This window comes from Scyliorhinus canicula, chromosome 12 (genome assembly GCF_902713615.1).
Source record: "Scyliorhinus canicula chromosome 12, sScyCan1.1, whole genome shotgun sequence".
Classification (NCBI taxonomy): Eukaryota; Metazoa; Chordata; class Chondrichthyes; order Carcharhiniformes; family Scyliorhinidae; genus Scyliorhinus; species Scyliorhinus canicula.
This window is the reverse complement of record NC_052157.1, coordinates 57346902-57363390: the sequence shown is the minus strand read 5'-3', so window position 1 is coordinate 57363390 and position 16489 is coordinate 57346902. Positions and strand designations below refer to the sequence as shown.

The following is a 16489-nucleotide window of genomic DNA, read 5'->3' as shown; positions in this document are numbered from 1 at the left end:
TTGGTAATAATGCCCGCTGTGGTTCTCCTGCCTTTGGCCTCTGCTGGAGCAACCTGTGGGCCTATTCACCTCTGGGGGCTTGGGGAAGCTTTCTACCCCGACCAACTTATCCAACATCAACTGCACCATGTACTCTGATGGGCTCTTGCCCTCCGGTAGCCCCACAATCCTGAGGTTCTGACGGTGAGACCCCTTTTCCCTGTCTTCCACCTTCCCCATGATCACTCCCTGGGCTGCCACCAACCCTGCTTCCAGTGAGGTGATCCAATTGCTCTGGTCAGTGGTCGCTTTCTCTAGCTCCAGCACCATTTTCTCCAGTCGTAGCTACATCTTCTCCTTGAAGGCGTCCAAGGCGTCTGCAACGGCTGACTTGACCATTGCCATGAGGTCCTCCTTGATGGCGTCCCTGTGTCAGGAACTCCATCCGAGGCAAGTTTTTTTACAGAGAGTAGTGGGTGTCTGAAACACGCTGCCGGAGGTGGTGGAAGCAGGGAAAATAGTGGCATTTAAGGGGCATCTTGACAAATACATGAATAGGATGGGATAGAGGGATACGGACCCCAGAACTGTAGATTGTAGTTTAAACGGGCAGCTTGGTCGGCGCAGGCTTGGAGGGCCGAAGGGACTGTTCCTCTGCTGTACTTTTCTTTGTTTACTGACCATTCGGTGGTTCCGCTCGCCCGTCATATCTGCAGCCTCGGCCTTTTACTCCTTGCTCTTGCTGCCCTTATTATCTTTTAGGCTCCTTTGCATTTCCTTGGGTGCGTGATGGCTTTGGGGGAGGGTGGGGGGTTTTGTTTATGGAGGCCAATTTTTGGGTCAATTATCGAACTTGATGCCACCAAGGTGAGAGGTCAGCACATCCCCATCACCCCAGTCTCCTTACTTCCGATGTGGATATGCCACCGTTGGACTGGGGTGAGCACAGAAGTCTTACAACACCAGGTTAAAGTCCAACTGGTTTGTTTCAAATCACTAGCTTTCGGAATACAGCTCCTTTCTCAGGTGAATTCGGAGCCTGAGGAAGGAGTGGTGCTCAGAAAACTAGTGTTTGAAACAAACCTGTTGGGACTTTAACCTAGTGTTGTAAGACGTCTTACTGTCCTTACTTAAGCAAAGACGTGTCAGAAACTTGCTGCAGTGTGTTTGTTACCCTCTGGGCACTTCCACCATGTTCCGTCTCTTCAGTCCTCCCGCCGCTGCCATCGGCACCGCCGCATTAGCCCCGAGCCCCTAGCCCAGGCCGCGGCTCACACACACTCGAAGATTTTGGCGCCTGAACACGGGCCAGCCAACCAGCTGTGGCAGCCGCCCAACTAGCCAATAATTCGGCAGCCTCGCCTGCCAGCCAATCATCTGCGTCCGCTGTGCGCCCGGCCAGCCAATCGGCGGCAACATCTCAGCCCAACCAGCCAATCAGCGACCTCGCCTCAACGCGGCCAGCCAATCAGCGGCTTCGCCTCAGCTCGGCCAGCCAATCAGGGACCTGGGCCCTCTCCAGTGAATCCTGAGCCCGCCTCATTCCCTCCTCTTTCTCCGATCATCCACCCCATCTCATTCCTCTCACCATTCCGTTCAACCCTTCTCTTACCCCCTCTTCTCATTCCCCTCCCCCTCTCATCTCATTCCCCTCCCCCTCTCATTTCCTCACTCTCTCATTCCCCTCATCCCATCCCGCCACTCACCCCCCCTCCCCTCATTCTGCCCCCTCTCATTCCTCCACTTCAATCTAATTTCCCCTCTCCTCTCATTTACCTCTCCCCTCCCCCTCTCATTTCCACCTTCCCCTCCCCCCCCCCCCCCCCCTCCTTCCCCTCCGCCCTCTCATTGCCCTCTCCCCCTCCCCATCATTCCACCTCACCCCCTCAATCCACCTCACCCCCTCAATTCACCTCCCCCCCTCAAACCCCCCTCTCGTTCCCCTCCCCCCTCGTTCTCGTTCCCCCTCCCCCCCTCGTTCCCCTCCCACCCCTCGTTCCCCCTCGTTCCCCCTCCCCCTTAATCCCCTCTTTCCCCCTCCCCCCTCAATCCCCCTCCCCTTCATTCCCCCTCCCCACTCCATTCCTCCTCCCCCTCCATCCCACCCCCTCATTCCCCCTCCCCCTCATTCCCCATTCCCTCTCCCCCTCATTCCCCCTCATTTCCCCTCACGCCCCCCTCATTTCCCCTCCCCCCTCATTCCCCCTCATTCCCTCATTTCCCCTCCCCCCTCGTTTCCCCCCCTCATTCCCCCTCCCTCCCCCTCAACAAAGAACAAAGAAAATTACAGCACAAGAACAGGCCCTTCGGCCCTCCCAGCCTGTGCCGATCCAGATTCTTTATCTAAACCTGTCCCCTATTTTCCAAGGTCTACTTCCCTCTGTTCCCCGCCCGTTCATACATCTGTCCAGATGCACCTTAAATAATGCTATCGTGCTCGCATCTACCACCTCCGCTGGCAATGCGTTCCAGGCACCCACCACCCTCTGCGTAAAAAACTTTCCATGCACATCTCCCTTAAACTTTCCCCCTATCACCTTCAAATTGTGACCACTTGTAATTGACACCCCCAATCTTGGAAAAAGCTTGTTGCTATCCACCCTGTCCATACCTCATAATTTTGTAGACCTCAATCAGGTCCCCCCTCAACCTCCGTCTTTCCAACGGAAACAATCCTAATCTACTCAACCTTTCTTCATAGCTAGCACCCTCTATACCAGGCAACATCCTGGTGAACCTCCTCTGCACCCTCTCTAAAGCATCCACATCCTTCTGGTAATGTGGTGACCAGAACTGCACGCAGTATTCCAAATGTGGCCTAACCAAAGTCCTATACAACTGTAACATGTCCTGCCGACTCATGTACTCAATACCCCGTCCGATGAAGGCAAGTATGCTGCATGCCTTCTTGACCACTCTATCCACCTGCGTTGCCACCTTCAGGGTACAATGGACCTGAACTCCCAGATCTCTCTGTACATCAATTGTCCCCAGGACTCTTCCATTGACCATATAGTTCGCTCTTGAATTAGATCTTCCAAAATGCATTTGCCTGGATTGAACTCCATCTGCCATTTCTCTGCCCAACTCTCCAATCTATCTATAATTTGCTGTATTCTCTGACAGTCTTCCTCGCTATCTGCAACTCCACCAATCTTCGTATCATCTGCAAATTTGCTAATCAGACCACCTATACCTTCTTCCAGATCATTTATATCACAAACAACAGTGGTCCGAGCACGGATACCTGTGGAACACCACTAGTCACCCTGCTCCATTCCCCCTCCCCCCTCATTCCCCCTCCCCCCTCATTCCCCCTCTCATTTACCCTCCCCCTCTCTTTCCCCCTCCCCTCCTTCCCCCCTCCCCACCTCCCCTCCTTCCCCTTCCCCTCCTCCCCCTTCCCCTCCTCGCCCTCCTCCCCTTCCCCTCCTCTCCTTCTCCTTCATCCTCTCCCCTCCTTCCCCTCATCCCCCCTTCCACTCCTCCCCCTTCCCCTTCCCCTCCTCCCCGCCTTCCCCTCCTCCCCTCTCATTTCCCCTTCCCCTCCTCCCCTCTCACTTCCCCTTCCACTCCTCCCCTCTCATTTCCCCTTCCCCTCCTCCACCCTCATTCCCCCCCCCCCCCCCCTCATCCCCCCCCCCCCCCCCCCCCCCCATCATTCCCCCTCCCCCTTCATTGGCTGTGGTCAATTGCCCATCAGTGTCCAAAAAGTTTGGGTGGGGGTTACGGGGATAGGACAAGGGTCTGGACTTAGGTAGGGTGCTCTTTCAGAGTGTTGGTGCAGGCATGATGGGTCGACTGACCTGCACTGTAGGGATTCTATGAACAGTGGTTACACCAAAGGTAGAACACTGTGTATCGTTCTCGTCACCACGTGGCAGGAAGGATGTGACCCCTCTTGAGTGCACAGAACTGATTTACGAGGATGTTGCCGGGGCTGGAAAGGAGAGGAACAATCCACCTTCCCACCCTCTCCCTCAGCGCCCCCAACAATCCATTGGTTTCCCCCCTCCAGTCAATATACTCGATGCCAGGATGCCCTTTACTTTCTGGGTTGGAGAATCCCAAAGATTCACCGCTCTCTGGGTGAAGACATTTCCCCTCAGCTTAGTGAAGAATGGCCGACTACTCATTCTGGGATTGTGATCTCCCCCACCCCACCCCTCAGTGGGATTGGGGAGGGGTGGGTTTAAGGGGCGGAAGCCACCTCTCAGCATTGTGCCTGTCAAACACTCTGAGAAATTGAGACATTTCAATGCAATCCCCTCTCATCCATCTAAACTCCATAGAATATCGACCCATTCTCCTCGATCCCTCCTCAACAGACAAACCCCGACCCAATGATCCCAGAAATTGGTTTAGTGACACAGCACCCCCCCCCACCCACTGTGGAAAGTAGATCCTTCCTCAGATAAAGAGACCAAAACTGGACATGGTGCTTCAGAGGTGGTCTTGCTGTGGCTTTGCTCGCATTTATACTCCGACCGCCTTGCTGAACATGCGATTTGCCTTCCTAACTGCTCGCTGTATCCGCAGATTAACCTTATCATTTATGAACCAGAGACGGAAAGGTGAAGAGGAGAATTTTTATTTTACACACAGCGAGTTGTTGTGATCTGGAAGGTGCTGCCTGAAAGGGTGGAGGAAGCTGATTCAATAGGAACTTTCAAGATGCGGAATTTTGAAATACTGGAAGGGGAAAATTTTCAGGGATATGTTGCGGGGAGGAAAAGCAGGGGGGAGAGGACTAATTGGATAGATCTTTCAGAGAGCCGGCACAGGGGTGATGGGCCGAATGGCCTCCTGCTGTGTGGTAACAAGTCTAGGACTTTCCTATGGATGAGAGAACAAAATGTAACATTTCCAAGTTTGCTGATGACACAAAACGTGGTGGGAATGTGAGCGGCGAGGTGGATATTAAGATGCTTCAGATTAATTTAGACAAATTAATTGAGTGGGAAAATAACATATTAGATGCAGTATGTGGCGCTAACAATAATACTCAAAGCCGAGAGACAAGTACAATAGAGGCTTTATTGCTGTGCGATATTATTCCTCCATCTGCAACTGTAGACTAGGGTCTGAGTGACTCACACGCATATTTATACACAAGCTCCCTGTGGGCGGAGATAGCCGGCAGGGGCTTACCGGAGGAACCTGTATTACAGGTACAGCAGGGGTGGGCAAACTTTTCCGTGCAAGAGCCACATTCAGAAATTCACAATTTTAAAGGGCCGCATAGTATATTAATAGTCCCGGTTGTAACCAATTAGCGTGCGGCATATACCTCAGCGCTTCCCCCGGCGGCATCCTGCCTTTAGCCCTCTTTTTCTCTACTTTTCAAAAATGGCGCTTCACCCGGTTATGATTCTGGGCGCCTCATATAGAACATAGAACAGTACAGCACAGAACAGGCCCTTCGGCCCTCGATCTTGTGCCGAGCAATGATCACCCTACTCAAGTCAACGTAACCACCCTATACCAGTAACCCAACAGCACCCCCCCCCCCCCCCCCCCCCCCCCCAATTAACCTTATTTTAAAAAAAAATTTTTTATGACTTGATCTTGGTGGGCCGCATAAAGACCTTTGGCGGGCCACATGCGGCCCGTGGGCCGTAGTTTGCCCACCCCTGAGGTACAGCCATACATCCCCCTACTGCAAGTACACATAACTACAGTGGTTATATCACCACATTCACCCCCTGTAAAAAATGAGTCCGGCGGGGGTGACGTGTAACTATAATACAAAGGATGAGCTATTTACAAGAGGGTCCAAACAAAGAAAACCAAGAGTCCATCCGGTCAGCAGGTCACAGGTTGAGCCGAACCGGCGGTCGAATGTTCCGCTGTGATCGGCGTAGCTGTGGTGGCGACGTCGGTGCTGGTGCTGGCGGTGTTGGTGCTAGCTGCTGGCGGGATGACTCCGAGAGTGAGCCAAAATCTTCCGAGAGCGAGCCAAAATCTTCCGTGTCTTCCAGTGTGGGCAGGGGGACGAGGGATGGACCTGGTGGGGACGAATAGGGGGGCGCCGGGGAAAAGGAGGGTGGCGCGGGGAGAAAAGCGGGCGTGGGCATGGGATCGGCACCTGAGGGAGCCAGGTCCCGGAGCGAGACTGTGTACTGGCAGCCGTCGGGGAACTCCACGTAGGCATACTGAGGGTTGGCGTGGAGAAGGCGTACTTTGTCCACCAGGGGTTCCGCCTTGTGGTGCCGGACATGCCTACGGAGAAGGACTGGGCCCGGAGACGTGAGCCACGTCGGGAGCGACACCCCGAATGTAGACTCCCGAGGGAAGGCAAAAACACGTTCATGGGGTGTACTGTTAGTTGCGGTGCACAGTAGCGACCGAATGGAATGGAACGCGTCAGGGAGGGCCTGCTGCCAGCGAGCGGCTGGGAGGTTCCTGGACCGTAGGGCCAGCTGGACGGCCCTCCATACCGTCCCGTTCTCCCTCTCTACCTGCCCGTTTCCCCGGGGGTTGTAGCTGGTCGTCCTGCTGGAGGCGATGCCTCTGCTCAGCAGGAAATGACGCAGCTCATCGCTCATGAACGAGGATCCCCTGTCACTGTGGGTGTCGTCGGGGAAACCGAACAGGGCGAAAATGGAATCCATGGCCTTGATGACCGTGGCAGATGTCATATCCGGGCATGGGATGGCGAAGGGGAACCTAGAAAATTCATCGACCACACTAAGGATGTAGGTGTTGCGGTCGGTGGAGGGGAGGGGCCCCTTTGAAGTCCACGCTGAGGCGTTCAAAGGGACGGGACACTTTCACCAGGCGCGCGCGGTCTGGCCGGTAGAAGTGCGGCTTGCACTCGGCACAGATCTGGCAGTCTCTGATGACTGTCCGTACTTGCTCGACGGAGTAGGGCAGATTGCAGGCTTTGATTAGATGGTACAAGCGAGTGACCCCCGGATGGCAAAGGCTCTCGTGCAAGGCACGGAGCTGGTTCACTTGTGCGCTGGCACATGTACCTCGGGAGAGGGCGTCTGGGGGCTCGTTGAGCTTGCCGGGGCGATATAAGATCTCGTAGTTGAAGGTGGAGAGCTCGATTCTCCACCGCAAATTTTGTCATTCTTGATCTTGCCCCGCTGCGTGTTGTTGAACATGAAGGCTACCGACCGTTGGTCAGTGAGGAGAGTGAATCTCCTGCCGGCCAGGTAATGCCTCCAGTGCCGCACCACTTCAACGATTGCCTGGGCCTCCTTTTCAACAGAGGAATGCTGAATTTCGGAGGCGTGGAGGGTGCATGAAAAGAATGCCACGGGTCTGCCTGCCTGATTCAGCATGGCGGCAAGTACGACATCTGAAGCATCGCTTTCTACTTGGAAAGGCAGTGTCTCGTCTACTGCGTGCATCCCGGCCCTGGCTATGTCAGATCGAATGCGGGCGAAGGCCTGTTGTGCCTCGGCCGAGAGGGGAAAATGTGTGGACTGGATAAGTGGGCGGGCCTTGTCCGCGTATTGTGGGACATACTGGGCGTAATAAGAAAAGAACCCAAGGCAGAGTTTGAGGGCAGTGGGGGAGGGGGAGCTCCATGGGGGGGGGGGGCGCATACGGTCGGGGTCGGGGCCCAGTAGTCCGTTTTGGACTACATAGCCGAGGATGGCTAAGCGGTCTGTGCGGAACACGCACTTATCCTTGTTGTACGTGAGATTAAGGAGCGATGCGGTGTGGAGGAATTTAGAAAGGTTAGCATCATGGTCCTGCTGGTCATGGCCGCAGATGGTGACATTGTCGAGGTACGGAAAGGTGGCCTGCAGTCCGTACCGGTCAACCATTCGGTCCATTTCTCGTTGACATTCCGAGACTCCATTCGTGACGCCGAAGGGAACCCTAAGAAATTGGTACAGACGACCGTCTGCCTCGAAGGCAGTGTAGGGACGGTCCGATTTACGGATGGGGAGCTGGTGGTAGGCGGATTTCAGGTCAATAGTAGAGAAGACCCGGTACTGTGCAATCTCATTGACCATATCAGAAATGCGGGGTGGGGGTACGCGTCAAGCTGCGTGTACCGGTTGATGGTCTGGCTGTAGTCCACGACCATCCTGTGCTTCTCCCCGGTCTTAACCACCACCCTCCACCTGGGCTCTCCAAGGGCTGTTCCTGGCCTCGATGATACCCTCCCGAAGCAGCCGCTGGACTTCGGACCTGATGAAGGCCTTGTCCTGGGTGCTGTACCGTCTGCTCCTGGTGGCGACGGGCTTGCAGTCTGCGGTCAGATTGGCAAAGAGTGAGGGAGGCTCGACCTTGAGGGTCGCGAGGCTGCAAACGGCGAGGGGAGGTAGGGGTCCGCCGAATTTGAGGGTGAGGCTCTGGAGATTGCACTGGAAACCCAGGCCTAGTAAGAGTGACATGCAGAGTTTGGGGAGAATGTACAGGCGGAAACGGTCGAATTCCACGCCCTGTACAGTAAGTTTAACCAGGCAGAAACCCCGGATCGGGACAGAGTGGGACACGGAAGCGAGAAAGATCTGCCGGTTGGCGGGATGGACCGCAAGGGAATAGCGCCTTACCGTGTCTGGGTGGACGAAGCTCTCGGTGCTCCCGGAGTCGATGAGGCAGGAGGTCACGTGGCCGTTGACCAGCACCGATGTGGAAGAGGGTGCCAGGTTGCGAGGACGTGACTGGTCGATCGTAACGGAGGCGAGTAGCGGGCGATCGGCGGTCGAGTCAGATGAGTCCGGCGAGGAGCGGTAGCGACCCGTGTCCCATGGCCCTGTCCTGGGGAGGACAAAATGGCAGCGTCTGGAGTATCTGTGGACAAAATGGCAGCGCCCATGGAGCGCACGTTGTGTGGTCGGGACAAAATGGCAGCCCCCATGGAACGCACATGGCGGTGGTGGATGAAGATGGTGGCGCCCATGGAGCACACGTGGCGGGGGCGGCGAAAGATGGCGGCGCCCTCTGATCGCACGTGGCGTCGGGGGAAGCGTCGGCGGGGCCCATTGAGTGAGCGGCTGAGGCGAGGGGACCGGGGGCGTGATAGCGGCAACCGCCCGGGACTGACAGAGCGCTGAAAAGTGGCCTTTCTTGCCACAAGCTTTGCAGGTCGCGGTGCAGACTGGGCAGCGCTAGCGGGGGTGCTTCTGCTGACCGCAGAAGTAACAGTGGGGACCCCCAGGGAGCGTGATGCGGTGAGCAGCGCAGGCGTAGTCCGCGGGGGCAGTTGCTGGGGGGGCCGTTTGCGGGATCCACGAGGGGTAGGACGGGTGAGCCTGGGGGGCCATTTGCGGGTTCCACGAGGGGTAGGGCGGGTGGGCCTGGGGGGCCATTTGCGGGTTCCACGAGGGGTAGGACGGGTGGGCCGAGTGGCTAGTGGAGTAAGATCGCGCACTACGGGAGCCGGCCGTCATGGAAAGCGCCAGGGCCTTTGCGGCCGCGAGGTCGGGGGCGGCCCCTTCCAGCAGTCGTTGCCGGATGGGGTCCGATGCAATGCCTGTAACAAAGGTATCGCGCATGAGTAAGTCAGAGTGTTCCGTGGCTGTTAGCAGTGGCGGACTGGCCAGGGTGTCAGCTTGCCTGATGGCAAGTGGGCCCCTGATGAAGTGGGCCCCCTATATCAAATAAAAATGCAATAAAGAAACAAACACAGACAACTGTTTTAGTATTAAAAAGGAATAAGAAAAAAAGAGAACAGGACACAAATAAGCAGTGCATGAAAAGGAACGAAGCAGGGGAGGTAGTGGAAGGATGTGGAATAGGGGGGCCCGGGTCGGGCATAATTAAGGAAATTCCATGTTTTCAGCAAGAGTGTGTGAATTTAAAGACAAAGTTACAATTCGTGATTTGAGATGGTCGGCAACTTCAAAGGATATCAAGCAGTCGTCTTGGTTCAGCCGGTACATCGGTCCGGGGCCCGGAGAGCCAAGAAGGGGCCCATGAATCTCTGAAGGGCCCTTAAAAATTATAATTAATTAGATAAATAAATTTCCAACTTCTTTCCTGAGATTTGTATTCTAACTTAATAAATTATAATTGTTTTTAAAAAGAGCAATACCAAATAAAAATGCAATAAAGAAACAAACAAATAATCACTCAGTGTATGAAGGAACGAAGCAGTGTTAAACGGATGTGAAAAGGAGTAGGGGGGGGGGGGGGGGGGGGGGGGCTGGTTCACCCGGGTTGGACATAGTTGGAAATCCACGTTTTCAGCAAAAGTGTGTGAATTTAAAGATAAAGTTACAGTTCGTGATTTGAGATGGTCGGCAACTTGAAAGGATATCAAGCAGTACATAGGGTCATGAGGTCACTGAAAAGGAGAAGCGGTACCTTTGACCGTGAATCATGAGGTCAAAGATATTGAAGTGATAAGCCATGATCGGTAAACTCAAAGGGTTGCGACTTGTAACACTACACTGGTATCAAACTGGACATGTTAACTTTGGTCGTGGGACCATTCTTAATGTCTTACTATAGTCGGACCAAACTTCTAAGTTTCAACAGTTGTCTCAGTTGCTTGCTGGTGTGAACACTGGACAGTGGATTGTCTCCTCTTCTGAAGCTGCATAGGTCACAGTAGTATTGACTAATGAACATAGCCTATTGAAGTGTAAGTAAGTTATTTTATATTTTTTATCAAGTAGGGGTTTATCTGGCGTTCCTTCAAGTTATTCTTGCAATCATCAATATTCATTTTTCCCTATGTGGGCTATTTTTAATTAAGTTTTTATTTCAGGAATATTACCCCTACCAGCATGGAAAAGAAAAAGCATAAATCTGGGTCACTAAAACGCAAAGAACAAAAAGAAGCAGAAAGGAAGGAATCAGCCAAGCGATGCAGGCCTATTTCAGAGTTTATAATACCACAAGCACAATCCACATCAATATCCAGTTCTGCAACAAATAATCAAGAAGCAAGAAACAATGCTCATGGTGATGATGCAATGACATGCGAGTTACAAGAACAGAGAAGAGCCACTTTGAATGTCGCGACAAATACAAGTGCATCCATTACTAATCAACCCAGGCCCAATATTTCTTCTGGCTTCCTTGTTCTGGTACCTGTACTGCCTGTAGTTGCAACATCTGAACACATAGCTTCAACTAGTGACAGGGAATCAGATATTCCTTCAAGCATAAATGACTTGGTTTCTGAAGCACATCCTGTAAATGAACCTACGCAAGAAAATGAAAGATCAATTACTGGAATCTTCCAATATCCATCACGAGCAAAGCTAAAATAGTTTTTTGCTGAACATCCACTTCAGCCACTTGATGATCTGCCATTTGATGCTCGTTTATATGAGAGGAAAATTATGAATGACTCAGTGCCAAGAAAATGGCTAACATATAACAAAGAAAATAGACGCTTATATTGTTCATACTGCTTAGCCTTTGAGTTTCCCAACACTTGTAATCCATCACCCTTTGTACGTGGCTTTAGTGACTACAGCTGTATTAGCCAGAGCTTGACTTTACATGAATCGACAACAACACATGTCAGAAATGCTCAGCAATATATCAGTGTGGTTAATGATGGCACCTTAGATAAATTTTTTGCAGCATCACTAATTAAAAGGAATGAAGACGTATTGAAGCAGAGAAGTATTGACATGAGGATTATAGACACCATAAAGATGTTAGGCAAGGAAGCACTTCCTTTTCGAGGTCACAGAAATGAATCGGCCTACACTCTAGATAATGAGGTTCTGAATCATGGCAATTTTTTAGCTACAGTGCAGTTGATGGCAAAATATGACCCCATTATGGCAGCTCACGTTTCTGCAGTGCAAAACAAGTCTAAACAAAGAATCAAACGATTAGAGCAACAAGGAAAGGCTCAAAGTAAAGACCGTGGCGGACTTGTTACATACCTGAGTAAAACAACTATAAACATGTTAATCAAAATTATGAAGAATATGATACAAGAAAGAATTAGTCATGAAGTTTCTCAAGCAAATTATTATTCTATTCAGGTTGATTCAACACAAGATAATTCATCCATCGATCAGTTTAGCATTATTATTCGGTATGTGCTTAAAGGTATTATCTGTGAGCAACTACTTTCAGTTGTGCCAAGTAATGATGGTACAGGACAGGGACTTTTTGATCTATTGATTGCAACATTACAGCATCTTAAAATTGACCCCAAAAATGTTTACCTGATAGCACAGATGGCGCTGCAAGCTACCATGGCCAGTATAATGGTTTACAAAGTAAAATTGCTGATGTGGCTGATCAACATGTTCATATATGGTGCAATGCCCATGTCTTGAATTTGGTGATAACTGAAACAACAAAATGTTGTGTGCCTGCAGTTTCTTTTTTCAATTTGCTCCAGAATATAGCAACTTTTGTGAAAGCATCATACAAGAGAATGGCTGTATGGATAGAAGTTGTTGGAAAACATCTAGGACAAGAAAAAATGAAATGATTAAAGCTAATTGGTGAGACCAGATGGTCAGGAAAATCCAATGCAGCATCAACTATATTTGGACGTTTTGATGATGCCACTGCCAGTACTTTCGTAAATCTGTTGACATGCTTATCAATGATACAAGATTCAGAAAAGTTTGATGCAAAAACAAAACATGAAGCAAATATTTTACTTCAAAGTCTTCTAAAGTTTGAAACCATATTGACAGCATTTACTTACTTGTATATATTTGAAACTACAACCCCGTTATCAAGTTATCTACAGACAAGTGGTTTAGATATGTTTACTGCATGGAGTTTGGTAGATTCAGCTACAACAAAGTTGAAGGAACAGACAAGAACATTTGATAACGTTCATAGCAAGGCTTTGGAATTTGTAAATAAATGTAATGACAGGATTTCACAGATGAATATGGATGAAAATCAAATATTGGAAATTGATGCGTTGGAAACAGCATTGCCAGTTAAGAGGCAGAGGAAGAAGAAAAGAATGGCTGATGAGCTTATTGATGATGAAAGAAATTCCTCAGATTCTCTAGCTGATTTTCGAGTAAATGTGTTTAACCTAATAATGGATCGCATTGTCCAGTCACTAGAATCACGCTTTGTATAACACAAACAGTTGTATAAAGATTTGTCCTGCTTGGACCCAGCAAAGTTTAAAACTATTGCAGAGAAGGGCCTTGAAGATGAAGCATTGGAAGGTATTATTAAGCTGTTTCCACAAATCAGCAAAGATCAAGTAATATTGGAATTGTTTTCTTTTGCTTCAAACTTTGATGTATTAAAGCTATTGCTTAATGATGGTGAGAATATGGATTCCAGTTGCAACAATTGTAAAATTTGCAGCACTTGCCCATCGTGTGTACTAAAAATTCTGGCATCCAACAGACTTCATGACAAGGCATATGATAACCTTTATGAACTTTATAAAGTCATCTGCACACTATCAGTTACTCAAGTCCAATGTGAGAGGACATTTTCAAAGCTAAAGATCATAAAGACAAGGTTAAGAAATTCGCTGTCTGAGGAGAATTTGGAATCATACATGTTGCTATCCATTGAAAAGGAATTTTTAGATGAATTGGATGCAGAAGCAATTATTGGCAGATTCGCACAATCATCAATCATCTAGCGAACACAAACGATTGCTCTTAATATAGTGGACTGCATGCAATGCTCTATTGTGCATTTGAACTATCTGTTAATGTGTAAATTGTGCAGTAAACTATTTAAAAATATCAACCAATTACTTAAAATTTTAAAAATAAATAAAAAATTCAATTATAACATTCTGTATGTACATTTGGTATCTACTGCCAGTAATATGTACAGTACATGTACACTGTAATTACTAAGAAATACACATTTTTTCCACAAAAATTTTAATTGTACCCTTTTTTCCATATGTATTTTTTGAAAATTTTATTTATTCGTTATGAAAATTAAATGATAGCATTGTAGTTGTGGGTGGGCCCCCTTTGTCTCCTGGCAACCAATATTTTTAGACCCAGTCCGCCACTGGCTGTGAGGGCCCGGCAGTCGCAGTCTCGTACCAGAGGTATAAGGGCCCTCCAGAAGTCCTCAATCGACTCACCCGGCTACTGGACGCGAGTAGAGAGTTGATGCCTCGCAAACAGGGTGTTCGCCGACTGTGCATAGTTCTCCTTGAGCAGTTCCATAGCTCTGGTGTAGTCAGGCGCATCTCGAATTAGCGGAAAGACACTGGAGCTAAGTCTGGGGTACAGAGTTGCTTTTTCTGAGCCTCCGTCGGGGGAGGGTCCGCTGAAGAGATGTAGGCCTCGAAGACTGCCAGCCAGTGAACAAAGTCTTTTCTGGCGTGAGGCGACTGCGAATCCAGCTGCAGACGGTCAGGCTTGATTCTGATGTCCACGGTGAACGGAAAATCACACAGCAATAAATTGTGGTGCGAACAATTATACTCAAAGATGAGAGACAAGTACAATAGAGGCTTTATTGCTGTGCAATGCTATTCCTCCATCTGCAACTGTAGAGTAGGGTCTGAGTGACTCACACGCATATTTATACACAAGCTCCCTGTGGGCGGCAGGGGCTTACCGGAGGAACCTGTATTACAGGTACAGCCATACATCCCCCTACTGCAAGTACACATAACTACAGTGGTTATATCACCACACAGTATAAAGTAGATAGTTGTGAAGTTATCTACTTGGGAAGGAGAAACAGAATGACAGAATTATTTAAATGGTGATGGATTGGTTAATGTTAATGTACAATGTCCTTGTACGCCAGTCGCTGAAAACGAGCCTGCAGGTACGACAAGCAGTTAGGAAAGTAAATGGTAAGTTGGCCTTCATTGCAAGTGGACCTGAGGACAGGGGTAAGGATGCAGCAGTTGTTGTGGCCTCTGTAGGCAACCATCTTTTCTGAATGCGAATTCAAGTGATTTAGGTCAGTGCAACTCTGTCCTTTGATCACCAGATGGAGCTTTACACATGAAATTCAGTCTGGTACAATTCTCTCTGTTCACCACCAGATGGAGCTTTCACCTCCCTGTGAAATTACTGGAGCTTTATCTTTTTTATAAATCTTTTTATTGGCATTTTCAAAATGATATACACTGCCATTGGTTTTCATTTACTGTATAATACAGAAAGGTTTGTCCTTTTCTTCCCTTAAATTTCCATTATCCGACTTGACGTATAGACCTCCCCGCCCCCCCACCCCCCCAGCCCGTCTCTCCCTGCCCCCCTCCTGCCCACCCACCTTGTGCCCTCTCTGGTCGGTCTTGGGGGGGGGGGTGTTCCCCCTTCTCCTCCTCTTTCCTCCCCCCTTTCTTTTCTCCCCCTGTCGGCTGTGTCTCTCCTGTGGATGGGGGGGGGGGGGGGGGGGGAAGGGGGGGGGTTTGCCCCCTCCCCCCAACGTTGTGTCTTTTGTGCCTCTACAGCCCTTCCTCATCTTCCTCCCCCCTTCCCTTGAGTTGTGTGTTCCTGCGGTTCCTCCTTGTCTTTCTTTCTTTTTCCTCTTCTAAAAAAACTTTCCAGTTTCCCTATCTACTCATTGCTGCTGGCCTCGAACAGGTTCTGGAACAGACTGACAAACTCCTCCCATGCTTTAAGGAAGCCTTCCTCCAACCCTCAGATGGCGTATTTAATCTTCTCCTTTGGAGAAATTCCTAAAGATCAGCGAGCCAGTCCGCAACTGTGGGTGGTGCTGCCGATCGCCAGCCGAGCAGGATTCTCCGGCGAGTGATTAGGGAAGCGAAAGCCAGAGAGTCGGCCCCCTTCCCCATGTGTAGCTCTGGCTGCTCCGATACCCCGGAGATTGCTACATTTGGGCATAGCTTCACCCTCACCTCCACAACCTTGGACATTGCCTTGGAGAAGGCTGCCCAGAACCCAGCAAGCTTGGAACAAGCCCAGAACATGTGGGTGCGGTTGGCCGGGTCCCTTTGGCACTGTTCACATTTATCCTCCACCTCCACCTGTTCATTCGGGTTGTGGCTAGGTGCGCTCTGTGCACCAACTTGAGCTGCATGAGGCTGAGCCTTGCGCAGGAGGAGGTGGAGTTAGCCCTGCTCAGTGCCTCGCTCCAGAGTCCCCAATCCACTTCTCTCCCCAGTTCGTCCTCCCATTTCCGCCTGATCTCGTCTAGTGGCTTTCGAGCGCTGTCAGCTGTATATTTTCCCACAGAGTCCCCCTTCCTTACTTTCCATGTTCATCAGGTCCTCTAATAGTGTGGTCTCCGGGCCCTGGGGTATCCTACTGTCTCTTTGCGGAGGAAGTGCTATATTTGTAGGGGCTTCATTTCCTGTCCTGTCGGCAGTAGCCATTCTTCCGTCAGTTCGTTTAGCATCGCTAGTTGCTAGTAAAAGTTGCTAACTGTCAGCGTACCCCCGTCCATTTCTTAAAGATGGTGCCTGGCATGGCTGGAGGGAATCTGTGGTTACCGCAGATGGGGGCCATGGGGGTCATCTTGGTTAACCTCCTCCATCCGCACCCACTGGGTTTGTTTACCCATCCCCTCACTCTTTCCACTGTCGCTGCCCAGTGGTAGTATTTCAGGTTTGGTAACGTCAGGCCACCTTTGATTTTCCTCCTTTGTAGTGTTGGTTTGGGAACTCTCGGATACATCCCCCCCCCCCCCC

At 50.3% G+C, this 16489-nt stretch overlaps 1 protein-coding gene across 10 annotated transcripts in view; it reads right to left on the bottom strand.

Moving 5' to 3' along the window:
* The window catches only part of LOC119974969, a 37123-nt gene extending 35866 nt beyond the window's left edge, over positions 1-1257 (bottom strand). For all 10 annotated transcript variants that reach the window (XR_005462623.1, XR_005462624.1, XM_038814359.1 and 7 more), the window contains exon 1: positions 1154-1257. Coding sequence is in view for 8 of the 10 variants with exons in the window: in XM_038814359.1 (XP_038670287.1) it covers positions 1154-1206 (53 nt within the window). In the remaining 2 variants the exon portion in view is untranslated. The remainder of the gene's footprint in view (positions 1-1153) is intronic.
* Between the last annotated feature and the right edge of the window lie 15232 nt (positions 1258-16489).